Source organism: Opisthocomus hoazin, chromosome 15 (assembly GCF_030867145.1).
Source record: "Opisthocomus hoazin isolate bOpiHoa1 chromosome 15, bOpiHoa1.hap1, whole genome shotgun sequence".
Classification (NCBI taxonomy): Eukaryota; Metazoa; Chordata; class Aves; order Opisthocomiformes; family Opisthocomidae; genus Opisthocomus; species Opisthocomus hoazin.
Window position 1 is genome coordinate 23714050 of NC_134428.1, and position 16491 is coordinate 23730540.

General features: G+C 47.4%; 1 protein-coding gene across 5 annotated transcripts in view; it reads right to left on the reverse strand.

Moving 5' to 3' along the window:
- The window catches only part of CACNA1H (calcium voltage-gated channel subunit alpha1 H), a 257855-nt gene that overhangs the window by 32731 nt on the left and 208633 nt on the right, over positions 1-16491 (reverse strand). For 4 of the 5 annotated variants that reach the window (XM_075436243.1, XM_075436239.1, XM_075436241.1 and 1 more), the window contains exons 15-25: positions 13787-13877; positions 11410-11618; positions 8995-9429; positions 8199-8299; positions 7652-7775; positions 7443-7511; positions 7149-7333; positions 4854-4980; positions 4110-4235; positions 3320-3409; positions 2269-2482 (exon numbers count right to left, since the gene is read on the reverse strand). In XM_075436243.1, the coding sequence (XP_075292358.1) occupies positions 2269-2482; positions 3320-3409; positions 4110-4235; positions 4854-4980; positions 7149-7333; positions 7443-7511; positions 7652-7775; positions 8199-8299; positions 8995-9429; positions 11410-11618; positions 13787-13877 (1771 nt within the window). The remainder of the gene's footprint in view (positions 1-2268; positions 2483-3319; positions 3410-4109; positions 4236-4853; positions 4981-7148; positions 7334-7442; positions 7512-7651; positions 7776-8198; positions 8300-8994; positions 9430-11409; positions 11619-13786; positions 13878-16491) is intronic. The other variant, XM_075436240.1, reaches the window with a different exon arrangement.

The following is a 16491-nucleotide window of genomic DNA, read 5'->3' on the forward strand; positions in this document are numbered from 1 at the left end:
CCAAGCTGTCCACGCTGAACTCAGGCAGGGAGGAGACCTCAGAGCCAGATGATCTGAGGTAACCTCCTGGAAGCCCAGCACATGGCCAAACGTTTAGACTCTCGGTTGCTATATTGGACTTGATCCCCTTCCAGAAAGCTGTCCTCCTCCCCACGTGCTCTCAGTGAAATGTTACAACCCACATCTGTGCAATGCCTGGGGCTGCGGTCTGAAATATCTCCTTGACTCTGTCCTTCGAGACAGCTGGATAAAGATGGGCAATGTAACAGTGTCCATCACTTTGATAGGGACTGGCTCTTCTTGGTGTCTAAGCAGCGAACCACAGACAGGCGTGCATTAAGATTTACTTACTAATTAGGAAAAGCAACCGGCTGTGGTTAAGCGATCCCTCCTTACCTGTGCCCCAGTCTATTTTCTCTAAGGACACTCAATGTTCTTTGTAAATAAGCTTTGGTTTTTTTTTCTCCATATAAACTTTGAGTTTATCTGAATGTCTTCTTGACTCAGCACATTGGTGTAGAAATACTGCACAGGCAGGAGGACTCTTGAGAGCCTGAAACTGATATCTCTTTTTGTGTTGGAAACGCTGCCTTCAGGAGTTCCGCTTCTAATCCTAGCTGGAACCTCAAACTCAAAAACCAAAACGGGAAAAGGGAAATGAAATTGCATTTGAACTCTTCCAAATCTCTGAAGAGATTCAACATCCATTTGCAGCTGGCTAGTTTGATCTAGGTTTCATTTTAACCCAGCTACTTCACTCACAACTAGCTACAATGAAATGGGCTTGGCCTTCACTGTGGTGTCAGGTCAGTCTGTTGTGAAGGCCCTGTGGAGACCACGGCATAGACCTTTAGTGCTGAAGTCTCCCATAGCTCTAATAAAGAGGACCACAAGAGCAGAGGAGGAGCTGGGAGGGATACAGCTGCCTGGCTTTGGACTCAAACATGGACGGATTGAGGAAATTGGCTGGGGTTTCTACTAGCAAAGCCTCTGACTGCTACGTCCTTAGAGCCAGGCAAAAGACTATTCTATCTAACTCCAGTTTTCCCAGCTGAAAATGGACACCTATGGCTTGATGTGTGGGAGACAGCTAGCTGTTTGTCATGGTGAGATATTAGGTCCTTACAGGAGAGATTAGACAGGGCAGCACAGCGCTAGGCAAAGAGCCACAGGACTGCTGCGGCGAGGAGGGCCAGAAACGCTCAAGCCTTACCCCTGACTAAGCTGAGCTTTCATCACAGTGGCCAAGCCATTTTCCCTCACTTCCAAAAAAGGCTTGCCAGCATCTCAGGCAGGCTACCCCTGTTCACTAAAACGGGCTGGGAAGTCGGGGAGACTGGTTTCCCGGCAGTTTCCCTGGCGATACCCACCAGATGCTATAGGCATTGCCCTGGTGGAGCCTGCCAAGGAGCGGTGGAGGTGAGAATTAACACGTGAGAATCCCTGGGAAGGTTTGGGTCAGGAAAGGAGCACAAGCTCAGGTGTTTTCTTGGTCTGGTTTGATGGTTCCTACTAGATCTGCTGAGAAGCAGATTTCAGCTAAAGGCCTTCTGTTGCACCCTAATGGCCCTGCATCTGGCCAGCATTTCCACGCAGACTGTTTGCAAGGACAGAATGAGTCCCAGCTCAGCAGTGAAGGGCTCCCCCAGCCTGTGATGGGGCAAGCATCTCTGGTAATGGACATCTTCCAGTGAAGAATTTTCTGGACAGCCCCACTCTCGGGGCCCCGTTCCTCTCCCCAGGGCTGTCGGTTTGTTCATGCCCTCATGCAGCATGTTTGTGGCATGCGGGGCCATGCGCTACGACTCCAAAAAGCATCGCCGTTATTTTGTGTAAGAAAAGAATTAATAAATCAAACCACCACCATCATCAGATGCAAGCGGCACGTTAAGCCACAGGGTGACCCTCGGGACTGGCCTTCAGGCACACAGTAAGCATTGTGGCTGTCTACTCACTCCATCCCTCAGTCACACCGCAAGCGCTCGCTCGGTGCTTGGGACACCTTTGTCTTGCAGAGCACAACAGAGGGAGGACTCCGTTTGGGGGAGGATTTTCTCCCCAACCAAGTAAACAGGTAATGCTTTACATCAGGCTTGGAGAGGACAATTCCAGGGTGTTGGCAACCCAGGACTTAAGGTACCGCCAAAGAGGTAATGAAGCAAAACAACCTCTTGAATCCCATGGAAACAAAACCAAAGGAAATGAAAGTCTTGCTTTGGGAGCAGGCAGGGCTCAGAAAGATTTTGGTTTGTAACGCAGTCTACCGACCAGACAGGTATATCTCCTTACTCCTGCGCTTTTTCTCCAAGCGTCTCAGGCGCTTCTCCTCCCGACGCCGGGCCTCCTCCGCCTCCTGGTGCTGTCGGCACTTGTGGAAGTTCTCCACCACCACCCCTACAAACATGTTGAGCACGAAGAAGCTGACGATGAGCAGGAAGGAGATGAAGTAGAGAAGCATCCAAGGGTTATGGTTCTGGATGGGCTGGTGAGGTGGGGAATTAAAAAACAAGAGAGAAGAGAAGCAGCATAGACAAGATGTGGGTAAGTCAGGATTTTGGGTACTCTGTAGCAACAAGACAGAACAGCATGCTTTTGTGGGGAGGAGGAGAGGGCTGGGAGGAGTTAGGAGATTTTTCCCAAAACAGTTTCCTCTCATCCACTTTCTGGAATTTTACTTTTGTTGTAAAACCCATCCTAGCCTCTGTACAGGATTTCATTATTTTGGCATTTATTTCATACAGCTTCAGATAAATCTCAGTGGACGTGCATTATCCCACCTGCGAGATCATTTTAGTTGAAGATAGGCTCCAGCTTATCTTTTTTTTAAAGATGTGGGCTCATGGTTAATGTTTCTCAGTTGCTATGAGATCTTCAGAAGCAGGGGAAAATTAAGTACATAGTGTTACCATAGCTACGATGGGGTACTACTCATTTAAGACCCTTGACTTTCCTTTGCAAATGCCACATAACACAAACTTAACGTCTCTTTCACAACATTCCTGGTTGTTTCCCATCTTGTGTGAGTTTGCTCTTACTCATCATGCCTTCCACGAAGCTGCGGTGCAATGGCACGTGTGGCCCTCCTCAAGTAGCATCATTCTAATTAAGAACGCCATCAGTGCTTGTTTGTCTACTACATGGGGCGCAGCCACTGTAAAAGTTACTCAGTGGAGAATGGAAAACCTTGCCAGCCCAACAGGCAGTCAGGAACTCAAGAAGGTCCTATAGATCTGCTTCTTCCTGGGACTTCAAAAACACCAGAGTCACCCAGGCATGAGACTTCCGAGAGCAACACATCTGGACTCTGCAGTACGTTTACCTGTTGGTCAATACCCACGGCATCCAAGCCATCGTACATGATGTTCACCCAGCCATCTTTGGAGGAGAGGACAAACAAGGACATGAGGGCCTATAAGAAAACAAACAGCAGAGATTGGTCTTGCACTTTAGTCCCCATTAAAGAAACTAACAGCAGACAATGCTCAGCGAAACCCATCCACAGCTCATAACACATCATCTGGCCTGGAGCTGGTGGAGAAACACAAAATATTGTGGCTTGCTTTTACCCATTTCTATATCTGGCTTAAAAGTGAGCAAACTATGGTCATTAATGTTCTTTTTGCTTCTGACTTTTGCTCGGACACATCAGGCTTTCTGGTCACCAAAGCATGATTAAAAGTCAGGCTGGCCCAATGTCATGGGGTTTTAAAAAGCAACAGTATATCCCAGCTCCTGCTATGGGCTGTCTTGCCTTTCAGCCAGTATAAAGCACCTTATTTTTTTCATTTGCAAACATCACAGCTAGAAGTCAAGAGACTAAAAGTGGCAGTTGAGGTCCGTACATGAGGGAGTGCATGCAGGAGCAGTGGCTTCACGACAACACTCTCCTATAAACAAGGAATCGTATAACCCTAGGAAGTCTGGCTGCGAGAGACCAACAGGTGACCTGATCCATTTTTACCCAGTTAGGGTTGCTTCTGATAGATGAATGCCTACATCGTTCCTGGAAACTTCTTATGATGGGGGTTTCACACCCTGCTCAAGGAATACATTTTAAGCGCTCACCCATTAAAAACCGGTACAGAAAATCCCTGCAATGAGGATTTTACCTGTCCCAAATTGTCAAAATTGTACTTCCGCCGAACCCATCTGTAGCGTGCGTTAGTGCAGTCAGTCTTCGTAGTGATGTTTTTTACATCAGAGCCATCACAGTAGTAAAACTTGCCTTTAAAAAGCTGTATTTGAGAAGCAACAAAAAAAGAAAAAACAAAAAAGAAGCAGCTTTGAAAAATCTGTCCCAATTTATCTTTCTTTCCCCTAGTAGAGTTGTTTGCCAAGTTCAAATCCCTTTCCTTTCCTTCCAGCTCAGACACCCGTCTTAACACACGTGGCAGGAAAACTCCTCTGGCGAAGCTTCAGGCCCTTAGACATTGCTGTGCATTGCCTCAGATGCAGAAGGAAGGTGACCCTGCAGGCCTGCCCTGTCTTGTTGGGAGGATGACAATCTCCCCTCTGAGGAAGAGATCTTGTATCCATCCCAGCGCACAGAGCCGGGAGGGATCTTGGGAATTTGTCTTTTCCATTCCCTACCATCAGGCAGGCTTAGTTGGTGCTGTGTTGTTCATCTGGTAGATCTGCTCTTCTAATCCTAAGAACCTTCCCATGAGCAGATGCCAACCCCACCCCGGAGCATTTCTTCTAGAGCCCGGCTCTTCTTTCCTTGCACCTAACTAAAATCTCCCTTTGGAGACATTTAAGCTCATTACTTCCACCTTAACCCCAGATGGTGAGAAAAACAGCTTCTCATTTGCAGCAGTCACTTACAGATGGCTGTGGTGAGTGAAATACGCTACCTGGACCCCTAAAATCCCAAAGATAATGAAGAAAGCACAGCAGATGAGAACAATATTCCCAATAGGCCTCAAGGAGGAGATCAAGGTTTCTACCACCAGCTTCAGACCCGGGGCTCTGCTGATGACTCTGGAAAAAGAAAAAACGCAAAACAATAAAGCTTTTAATTTTCATGCACGCCCTGTTATGACATGGTTGCTTTTTCTCCTCTGCTTGGGCTGCAGCAGAGCTAACACAACCCTCCCCTGCCTGCAGGCAGCATTCAGAGACAATCAGTGACTGACTTGGACAACCAGAACATTCACAGTCACGTGAGATGGAATTAAAAAAGTGTAAGACACCCTGTCAGCAGGGTGCTGGGCAATTGCTCACCAGGAACGGTGAGAATGGAACACTGTCTATGGGCAGAATATCACAGAGGTTCCCACTACTGGGCTACCTGTACCTCAGTGCAGAGAGCTGACGCCCTCTGAGGTCTCTGATCCAAGCAGCGGGGCACACACCAGGCAGGAGCCTGCTTCCCAACACAACATGCGTAAACAGCTTCGCAGTGGTACGAGAGAGCACGTCTCGACCTCTTTCTACAGGAATAAGTGCTCACCTGCCCTACTGGCCTGGGCCCCATCACAGCTTCTCAAAGAAAGTAATTTCAATTTGTTTCCTAATTAGTTCCTGTATTGACTCTTAGCTAACAGGAACTTGTGATCAACAGTTTCACAGCCAAAAGGTCAACCCATTAAAGAGCAGCTTGCTCGCTGCGAGGCCGTGAGAGGTTTTGGGTGTGTTGGAGAGCAAGTGTTTTCCTTTCCTGTATAAATGTCTGGAGAACGGCTTTCCCAGGGGCATGTGAAAAATGTGTTTGCACACGTTAAGCGTAACTAGCCCAAGCAGGCTTTTCTGGGAAGGTGGGTGTTTTGACTGAAGAACATCAAAGCTATTTTTAGGAGGGGCCTGGAGAGGGGAGAGGGTATGAGTCCCTGCAGGTAGCTTGAGCTTGCACAGCTAACGATGCTTTCGTGCCTGCCAAACACAGAGAAAAGAGGAGAGCTGTACGCTGCAGGGACAAAGCATTTCAACAGGGTCTTGGTTTGGCAGCAAATAATGCGGCAGTCTGAACTGCACCTACAAAGTGTTGGGAATGGTCCCTGGAGTAATCCTAGAAAAGGCTGTGATAAGCGAAGCCATCGTGAGAGGTGATGAATTCCTCTCTATTAATAGGATCTGGCCTAGTTATTCTCCAAGGCCAATCCCCGTTATTCCCCTTACATTTACTTGTGAATTGCCTATGCCCTGCTCTCTGTTCCTAGTTATGTGTGTTAGATCGGGGCTCCGCGGCGCTGCCAGGCCAAGGCTTGGCCAGAGTGACCCTGAGTGGCTCCCGGTGAGCCAGCACTGCAAGGGGCCCCCAATGCCACCAGCAGAACAGAGCGTGGGAGCAAGAGAGGAGACAGAAACACTCGCAAAGTTACTTGTCACTATGGAAATACAGAGCGGCAGAGAAAGAGCTGTTGTTCTTGTGGTCATGGGCCTAAATAAGATCACCTCTTCCTATTACTCTCATCAGCAAGCAGCTCTCCATCACAAAGCCTACAGGTCTCAGGAGGTGCCTATCTTATTTCCCCTGAAATTTCATGAAAAAAGGCTTGTGTTTCTCGCCAAGCAGGATGGAAATAGAACAGGAGCTGTGAGCTGATAAAAATCCCCCAAGCATTAACACTCTTTGTTATTGCATAATCGTAAACAAAATACGAATTCTCTTTATTCCTCTTCTCAAATACTGAAAACGTCTCCCCTTCCTCTTCCTAGCTGAGAGTTGAATTGTTTTGCAGTAATGTTAGATATGCAGGCACGGGACAGCAGGTATAGATGCTGGAGCTTATCAAATTATTGTCAGCACCTGTTCAATTGCAAATTCCCTCCCAGCCAAGGCAACCTCGTTGCTCGGGAATGACTGCGAGGTTGTGCAGTTTAACAAGGAGCCAGACTGATTTGTAAAACAGTGATAAAACAGTGATAAAAATGCAGCGCGGAGGAGGCATTCACTGTACTAACTGCCGGAGTATGATAACACCTCTCACTCCAAACTCCATCCGCTCTTTTCCATGCTGGCGCAGATGAATTATATTGCAACTAATTTCACTGTTTTCAAACAGTTTCACTAGATAAGAGCTCCCCATGGATGATTCTACCCATACCGTGTTTCATCTTTTTGTGTTATTAAGCAAGACTTTGATGGATCGTGTGCATTTTTTCAAACTCCTTGATCTATCAACACAAAGCAAACTCGGTGAACATACCGGAGAGGTCTCAAGGTCCGCAGAAGTCTCAAAACGCGAAGGACGCCCAGAATCTTAGCTCCGCCTGCTGATGCCATGGAGACAATAATGTCAATGATAGATACAAAGACCAAGACTCCATCCAGGACGTTCCAGCTGCTCTGCAGATAGGTGTTCTCCCCAGAGAAAAAGCCAAGAGCTACCACCTACAGCCAGGAGAAGAGAGACATTTAAATCTTCATCCAGATCATAACTACATCATGCTCTGGTCTTTGCCAGGCCTGACTAAGGGCCATAGGATGAAGATGTAATTACCTTAACCATCATTTCAGCCACAAAGATTGCAGTGAAGATGTAATTAGACACACTTAGGAATATCCTTTCCTGTAAAACACAGAACAACAGAGAGAGGCAAGTTCTTAAAAGATGTTAGAAAACAAACATCTTTCATCTTGCAGGGTCTTGCCCTGACAAGACTAAGATGGGGGTGCTGCACCAAGGAAGAAAATGACTCGGGTACTCACTGTGCTGTGTGGGTCTATGTCTGGTCGCTCCAGTGCTATAGTGATGCAGTTCAGAAATATGAAGACCAGCACCACGTGATCAAACATTTTGTGAGCAATGACCTTCTGGCACATCACTCGGAACCTGAAGAAATGGTGGGGAGTAAAATATCCTTCAGATATCAGCAAGAGACTCTCACCCGAATGGCACGTCCTTGAAAGTCTTCAGCATCGTGCCAGCAGCATCAACCCAGGTGGTAAGCTAGTCTCTCCACAAGCTTCAGCCATTATTATCAATGCAGTAAACAAGATGTAAAAAGATGTAATAACAGCTATTATTAATGCTGGTTAAACTACCCTTCTTTCCTAGACAGGCATGGTGTGAACCATGCCACAATTCTACCCACATGTAACAGAATAAGCTACCTAAAAATGAGGAATTGGATTTCTAAAACTCTCAGTGCTTCTACATCAGAGAGGGATTTTTCTCAAGGAAAGGCTAGCTAGAAATGTAGCATGTCATTACCACAAAAACCTGGTGGGCTGGCATTTGACTGGGATTTCTTACCGATTCTGTGGGGAAAACAAGTAGAGGGACCAGTCTTCATGACTCTTGCACCACTGTGGTTTGTAGGGCTCCAGGACTTTACGAATTCGGTAGCAGTAACTCTGGATAGAAAAGAAGAAACACCTTTTCTTCCTCTTTTATTTTCCTGCCTCTTCAACTTTCACAGTCCTTTCGTGAAAGGGGGCAGTACATGGCATTTCACAGTGCCCGTAAGGAGTCACGGCCTTTGGACAAAGGTGTGGCAGGCATTGTCGCATTTGTCCAACAAAACAGGGAGGAAAGGGGTGGAAGAAAGAGGCTGCTACACAGTAAGATATGAACATAACAAAGCAAGACTGTCTAGGCAGGTACCATTTTGAAATCCAAAGTTGTGCCGAAACCAAAAAGGCCTCAAACAAACAAAAAGTTAAACAGAGAACACTCTTTCTAGGCTTTCAAGCCTTTGAGATGGCGAACAGCTCTTGTGAGTGAAGACATTAGCTAGCTGTTGTTTCTACAGCTCAGTTTTGGAGGCATCCTGGGCCCAGGGGACCATCTCAACCAGTCCAGATATAAGGCAAATGCATGCACAACCCCTTACAGTTTTACCTCATTAGAGACCACCTCAAGGTAACAGCCCAACCCATTAGCTAAAAAACCCCCTTTTGGAAGTGGATGTCCATCCCTTGGATCTGGATTCATTTTGTCTACACCAGCCATTAGGCAGTAACACATTTCAAAGCCTGATTTTTAATCAGCCTTCTTGGAGTGGAAAAGCCACTTAACGCATGACAGCCCAGTTTCCCCCTCAACTCACATCCTCCATGTCATCCTCATAGTCCATGGCATCCTCTTTGTGGCCGTCGACACGCAGGAAGAACTCGCTGGGGACGTGAACCATCTTGCCGTTGCAGTCTTGGTACTCGGCAGGCAGAACGGCCACGGGGCTGATACTGAGCGAGTGGCGCATGGTCGGCAACTGGAGCAGCTCAGGCAAGTCCAGGGAGCTGCGGTAGTCCAGAGACTCTGCCCGGCGGTGCAACGAGGGCCTGCTGACCGTGCTGGACTTGGCGTCATCGGAGTCATCGTCTGTGCTGCCTTTCCCCTCCCCGGAGAGCAAGGACTCTCTTTCACCTGACTGGTTCTTCTTCTTGAGGCTTGGGGCTCTGCCCAGGCTATTCCAGCTGGAGCGTCGGCTTCCCCAGTTGCTGCTGGTGCCCCAGTTGGCACAAGGGGAACTGCGGAGGCTGGACTGAGAGAGGAGAAAGACATTTGAGGGTTTGTTTGAAGGAGGAAGCCAAAGGATATGGCATTTTGCCCACATTGGAGGATCCTCCTTGTTGAAAGTGATGTCTTCCCCTCCCAGCTTTCCTCACTGCGCCGATTTCACCACGCCAGTGCCTTGAGATGGGAGCCAAGCACCCAGCTAAGCCCACACTGAAGGTACTCTTTGAACTACACCTGTAGCACAGCTACCAATCCTCTGTGCTGCATGACTTTCCTACTGTCCTGGCAACATTAACTGTGCATAAAAACTGAACCCAAAGATGCTACTGCTGAAGTGGCATTTTCTTTCCTCTTGTTCAAGTGGTTTCAGTCCCCAACTTGCCTGGCTTCCAAATGCTTATAAATATCTGCAGGGTGGGTGTCAGGAGGATGGGGCCAAGCTCTTTTCAGTGGTGCCCAGTGACAGGACAAGGGGCAATGGGCACAAACTGAGGCACAGGAAGTTCCGTCTGAACATGAGGAAGAACTTCTTCCCTCTGAGGGTGACGGAGCCCTGGCCCAGGCTGCCCAGGGAGGTTGTGGAGTCTCCTTCTCTGGAGATATTCAAGACCCGCCTGGACAAGGTCCTGTGCAGCCTGCTGTAGTTGACTCTGCTTCAGCAGGAGGGTTGGACTAGATGACCCACAGTGGTCCCTTCCAACCCCTACTATTCTGTGATTCTGTGAAAGGGGCTCTGGTACCTGAGTCACTCAAGTGTCTGTTGGAAATTGTGCCCCTATTTACATTACTTTCTCTTCAATTTGCTGCATAAGGAGGTGGAATGAATGTTTCTCTCACAGCAAATTTCTGGCACTGATTGGTGTGTTAGGGCACTTTGGTTGGCAGGTAGTTGCTAGGATGAGAGCACTTAAGGTCAGAGCAGAAAAGCTAGAAGGAAAACTCCTTCTCCCTTCACGGCTTCTTCTCAGCACGAAACGAGGCAAACTGCCTTTCTCCTTCTTCTCAATGTTGGCCAGCTCTCTTCTGACTGCTTCATTTTCCTTTGGCTGGTGGCACTGATGTGCTTTCAGAGAAAGGATTCAAACCATGAACAACCCTCTCCAGCAACTGACAATCCCATGAAACGCCAAGGCAAACAACAGTCATCTCTATTTTCTTTTCAAAAGCATTACCTTGACTAAGCAGCTTACCAAAGGCGATAGTGGCTCTGTCTGCATGAAGCGCCTTCACGGTCTGCTGCCTTGATTTGAACATGATATTGCAGTTACAGAGCACAGGAATGAGATAGATAAGCAACAGCAGAAATCCACTTTGTCTATTAACTCAGCTCCCTGTGTATTCACAGACCTGCCCGCCCTCTCCCCTGTTGCAGGCAAAATGCACTGAAGTTGCCAAAGCAGTCAGCTCCAGCCTGATCCCCGCTCCGTGAGCTGTGCCTGGTGGCTATCGGTCAGCTCATACCTTGTTCCCCTGCTTCCCCTCCAATGGGGCTGCTGTACAGTAACTGGTGCTCAGCTGCTGTGTTGGTAAAGACAAATGCTTCATTTCCCTCGTCACAAGGTCTCATCCTCACAGGAAAGCTCCAAGACACCACAAAATGGTCAGTGTGGGTAGCAAAAGATGCCTGCTCCTACTCAGAGGGGTTTTTTGGAATAACTGCATGAACTTACGACCTGTCTGAGGTTGTGTCTTTCCAGTGAGGTGGCTTGGCACGGACTCCCAATCAGATACTAGGCAGGAAAACACTAAATCCCAGAACATCCCTGTCTCCCATCTTCATACACTCACTGTATTTGACCGCTATGTTGTCACTATCCTGCCCCAGCATACCACACCCATTCATTTCTCCCTCTTGATTCTGTTCTCCTCCTGCCTTACCACATACTTCTCACCTCTAACATCCTCCTTTTTATCTTCCAGCAATGCGTGCATGCACACACGCACATAAATATCACCTGTGCTGCTTGCAGGCACTTGAGGAGAGTTGTTAGCAACAGCAACCTACCAAGGACTTCTGATCGTAGCTCAAGGGGTCCAGTGAAGCGTTACTCCCTCTCCTCGAGTCCACAAAAGTGTGCACTGAATCCATGTGTGGGGAACACTTCGGTGTGGGCATTGGTGTGGCAGCCGTGCGCATGATTATAGGAGGTGGCATGCTTCCCCTGCCCTCCAGGTGTCCATTCGGGGTGACAGCAAGGGAGTACATCTTCATCTCTGGAGAGAAGGGGAGAGAGAATACAAGGTGAATGCTCAGCTACATAAATTACTCTTCAAAACGGACACTGCTCTTTGGGTCTTCTAGGAACTCTGTCAAATGGAGATAAAATATTGTGGGCAATAAGATCACCTCCACCACGTTGAAGGGCATACAGCAAATGCCACAACCTTTTCAGAGGCCTTCAGCCCTGCCTGGACTTGGAACTCGTTGCCTTCCAAAGGAAGCTGCTTCTGCTCACTGCTTCTCGGGATTTAGAGAGTGGAGTTACAGTCTGGGGGACGGGGAGCGAGTTTCCAGGGAAAGGACATTGAGGACTGGCTAAATTCACCCTAGGAAGTTCATCTCTTCTCCTTGTCATATAGTCTCGCACAGAGATTTTTATGCAGTTCTGACATGCTCTAGGTTCCTTCATGGGGAAGGCATCAAGCAAACATTAGGCATTGTCTTCAGTCATCTGTTCTGGGCACAGGAGATGGAAGTCGCTTTTACGCATCCCCTCCATCTAGAAGAGTAAACCCCCTGTAAGAGAGAAATCTAACGGCACAGCACTGTGGTAACTGCAGAATGCATCCATTTTAGCTGCATGGCAAGAACAGGCTGCAAAAACCATATTCACGCTGAAGACAGACTGCACATAACACCTCCAGCCCTATGGAGTGCCATAATACTGAAAACCAAAAGGCTAATTTCAAACACAAAACTAAAGTTGCACTAGCTCCTGTTTTACTGGGCTTAGTGGGTTCTGGTTTCATAACCGCAGAATCAGTCTTAAGGAGGAGGAAGGACGGGAGCATCTGCGACCAGCAGGGAAGAAGTACAAGTCTGCAGTGAGAAATCCAAGTGAGTGCGTTACCCCCGCTATTTTTCCTCCGCTGGCTGCTTTTGTAATGCAGGGTGCTTCTATTGTATCACCAGCTTAGTCGCTGGCTTGTGCACAGATACCTGATCTGCACCACGGCAGTCCATGGGAACACTGCCATTTGTTTTGAGGTGGAAGATCCAGCTCAAAATATGTTAATCTGCAATACCTGTTCCTCTTGCCAGCATATCTGTTTACAGACCAGTGACACTGTAATGGAATTGTTAATGTCCTTTATGCTGTTTAGTCACCGGTTGGCACCTAGGAGGCTTCTGGAGACGCACAGTTACTCACGGACTTTGACTGATGGCAAGTTCAGCCCTGTTTTCTATTCCCGTATTGCCTGAGGAGAGGTGACAATATTTCTTTCCCTTAAAACTCTTATTATCTGAAACTGCTCAGCAAATAGTTGGTGCAAAGCTGGTGCACAGTTGGTGCTGTGGGTTCCTTGCCAGCTGTTTGCAGTGGACATTCATTTGATCACTTGGTGTTTGGAATTTTTTTGCTTCATCTGCAGACTGAGCAGCTCCATTACCTTGCGGAGATCCAGCTCTCTCTCAGCTTCCCCAGTAAATTACTTCTGCCCCTTCCTCAGCTGAATTCCATCTGCTCACCACAATCAATATCATCTCCTTAGCTGAAACGAATCCTGGTTTAGAAGTATTTAAAAGTAAATCCTAACAAGAGCCCAAGCTGAGAATCAAAGTACAGAGGAACTAAACTGGCTCCTGTTTACCATCAGTTTACTATTCACTCTGTTTAAATATGTGATCCCTTCCTGGCCCCTATCTGGTTGCAAACTCTACAGAGTGAAGGCTCTTGCCTGCTATTCAATCTTTATAGTACACTAGTACAGCGTGGCCTCACCTCATATCAATTGCCAGGACCTCCTGTAACACAAACGAACAGCAACATTTCCATCAATCAAACCTCACCTAAATGCATTTGTGTGAGAAACCAAAAAGAACAGATGAGAACATGATTGATTTGAAAAGCTGCTGAGACGTAGTGTGAGAATATTGCTGTCAGCAAACCGTTCTGTGGTGATATAGAAGAAATGACGAGACATATCTACATACCCTAGTACAGTTTAAATTAGAAAAACAGCTGTTTAAAGGAAATATCAATGCTCATTTAACTTTCCCAACACTATTTGCATAGCTGCTCTGTGAACACAGCTATCAGATTAACTGACGAATAAAATGGATTCTTCCACTTTCCTCCATAAGTTTCTATGAAAAGATGACTGTGGAAGCAGAGTTGTAGCTCTCAGATTCCCAGGAAAATGTAGAGCCAAAATCCCACCTGTTGCTCGGAGGTCTTTTAGCTTCTCAAAATCATCATCGAAGTTGGCAGATGTCTTGTCCTCATCTGTGTCTGACCTGTTGGCATCACCCTGTGGAGAGGAGAAGGATAATTAACAGACCCGATCCATTTAAGCTGTAGCACAAAGGCCCTTTGGATTGCTGAGCAGCTCAGAGATACCTCAGCTCCCCATGGTCAGTTTAACTGTGACCCCAAGAACTAGGAGGGCAGAATGCCAAATTCCCTCTGACGCTGTCCTGGGGAATGACCCCAGCTACGTCCCTCTTCCTCGTTTTGATTCATTTTTCTACTTGGACAGAAAGGATGATGCTGTGATTGGGACTGCTGTTCCTGCAATGTCGTTGTGCTTCCTACACTGCGCCCAGCCTCCCTGAACAGTGTATCCTTGGGGAAACATGAAAGAGCAGCTCTCATCAGAGGAGTGACTAAGAAAAATTGGCATTGTGGGGTTCCATATTTGCACCCTCCATGGTCCCAGCTGAAAACACTGAGGTTTTAATGTCAAAGGATGTCGAAGGGTTTTTCTTCTTTATTTGACAGCACTGTAAATTTGACTTAGATCTGAAAACCCAGCCCTGATTTTCTTTCTTCACGCTGGCTGGTAATCGAGATTGTGTTGGGAAATCTCTTGGCAACATTGAAGCTGAAGCAGAAGGGAGTGAGGCCAGCTTGCCTGGCAGCACAGCATCATCTCAGGACAGAGAACAGCCAGTCACCCTCAGGCTGGCCTTCCTCCTGGAAGTCCAGGTACTTTTCCCCTTCATACATATCTGCCCTTGCTACAGAAAATGATCAGCCTAAATAACGTAGAAGCCAGGGACAGAAGAGCTACTGCCAGGTTCTCCTCTGCTGGGGGAGGTCTGCAGAAAGGAGAGATTCCAGCAGGCTGTCGGCATGGCTCTGGCTTGATCCATCAAGACTGCAGAAAAGCTGTGTAAATTGATAGCAAATGGTTGGATTAAAGCAGCTGATCCCAGAAAAAGGAGCACAGTTCCTTAATTGACGCCTGAACAAATCACCATGGTTTCTAGAGACATGGTGCCGAAGTGGCAGTGAACTTCACTTCATCTGTGATGTATGGCTAACTGGTGCAGCCAGGCAGACAGGATGACTGAAAGGTTTAAGCTGCCTTATTCATCTTCTGTTTCGGAGCAGAAGCACTAATGCAGAGTAGATGACAGATCTGCACAATTTTGGAAGGTTTGTCTGCTCTTCCAGAGCAGCTCTGGGGTAGATTTCAAAATGACATGGGAACAATGTAAGCACAAATATGCAATTACAGTCCTGTTTGAAGTCTGGCTGCTTGTTGTCCTAAGCACAAATGTACTAAAAATGGTTTTGCAGCCATTTAAGCCTATTCTCTTCTAGGGATGCTCCTGCCAAATTTGCTCCACAGGCAGATCAGAACCTGAGATCAAGCTGAGACTGTGGACTGTGGTTCACAGTACAATTTTTAGTGTCCTTGCTGAAACACTGCAGATGATTTGAGCTTAGAGCAGCTCTAATCTGCACCCTCTTCGCTGTACAAGTCCCCTAGGAGTCACTCTCCATCTAAGTAGCAGAAACACCTGAGCAAAGGGAGAAGTGCACCTCAGTGTCTGCTATAGCTGCTCAGAGCATCACCCTGTAAGAGGGCAAAGTCAATGAGGTCAAAATAAGAATTCCCGCTGCATTCCCAACATACCAACAGAACCAGGGATGACAAAAGAAAACCCCGCTCCACTGATACTTCTTCCTGGGAGTTGTCCAAGGCGACTGCAAACATCTTTGGTTTACAACCAGAGTTAAGATATGCATTTGTAAGTGGAAGACTTGAACTGAGCCCTGGTAGGTGAAATACAGCCCTGAGAAGGGTTTTCTGTAACACAGCTAATACCTCACTACGAGACAACTGACAAGCCCATAGGCTTAATGTCAGGATTTATAATAAATGGATGTGGAGAGCAAAATGTGCCCTGCAAACATCATGCCTGTGGTTGCTGGCCTTTTCTGAGGCAGCACTGAGTGAATAATACAAGCTTTGAAAACTACTCCTTACACACATTTAAATCATGGTCCATAATGACTCCGAAAGGAGCCATTAAGCCTGAGCAAGAAAATGACAGCCGTCCGGCTAGGTCTGTAATCCTGCACTCAGAGTGCTGTGTGAGGCTGCCCATTTCTGGCTTCGCATTAGCAGGTCATCCAACCTCCAAGAGGGCAAGTAAGGACTGGGATCCGTACCATACAAAGATACCTGCAAGCTGCCAGGTTGCCTTAAAGCAATCAGGAACAAAGGATGCAAACTGCTGTACAAGGGCTCTCTGTGCCCAAACGTAAGATCGCTTCAGCAGGAGCAGTTTCCAGCCAGTCGGGTCACACGTGCTGGGTATCATCCATTTGGGGTTTCCCTGCCATGCCCTCTTTTTCCACCCAGACTTGCTGGTTGGTGGAATCCAAGGATATCTGACACGTCTGGCCACTGAATACTCTCAGCTACCAGATGGCCAAGTGTATTGGTTGCTTCTGCATTCAGTTCAGGAAAATCTATTACTTGAGCACAGACTTTAGTCTGCTATGGCTTGTGTCATCTTCTAGCAGAACTGAGGTCCAGCACAACCACTCTGAATACAGCTACAACTCTCCTAGAGGAAAACCCCTTCTGGGCTGGAAGACAGCATCTACTGCGGAGCCTGGAGAAATAC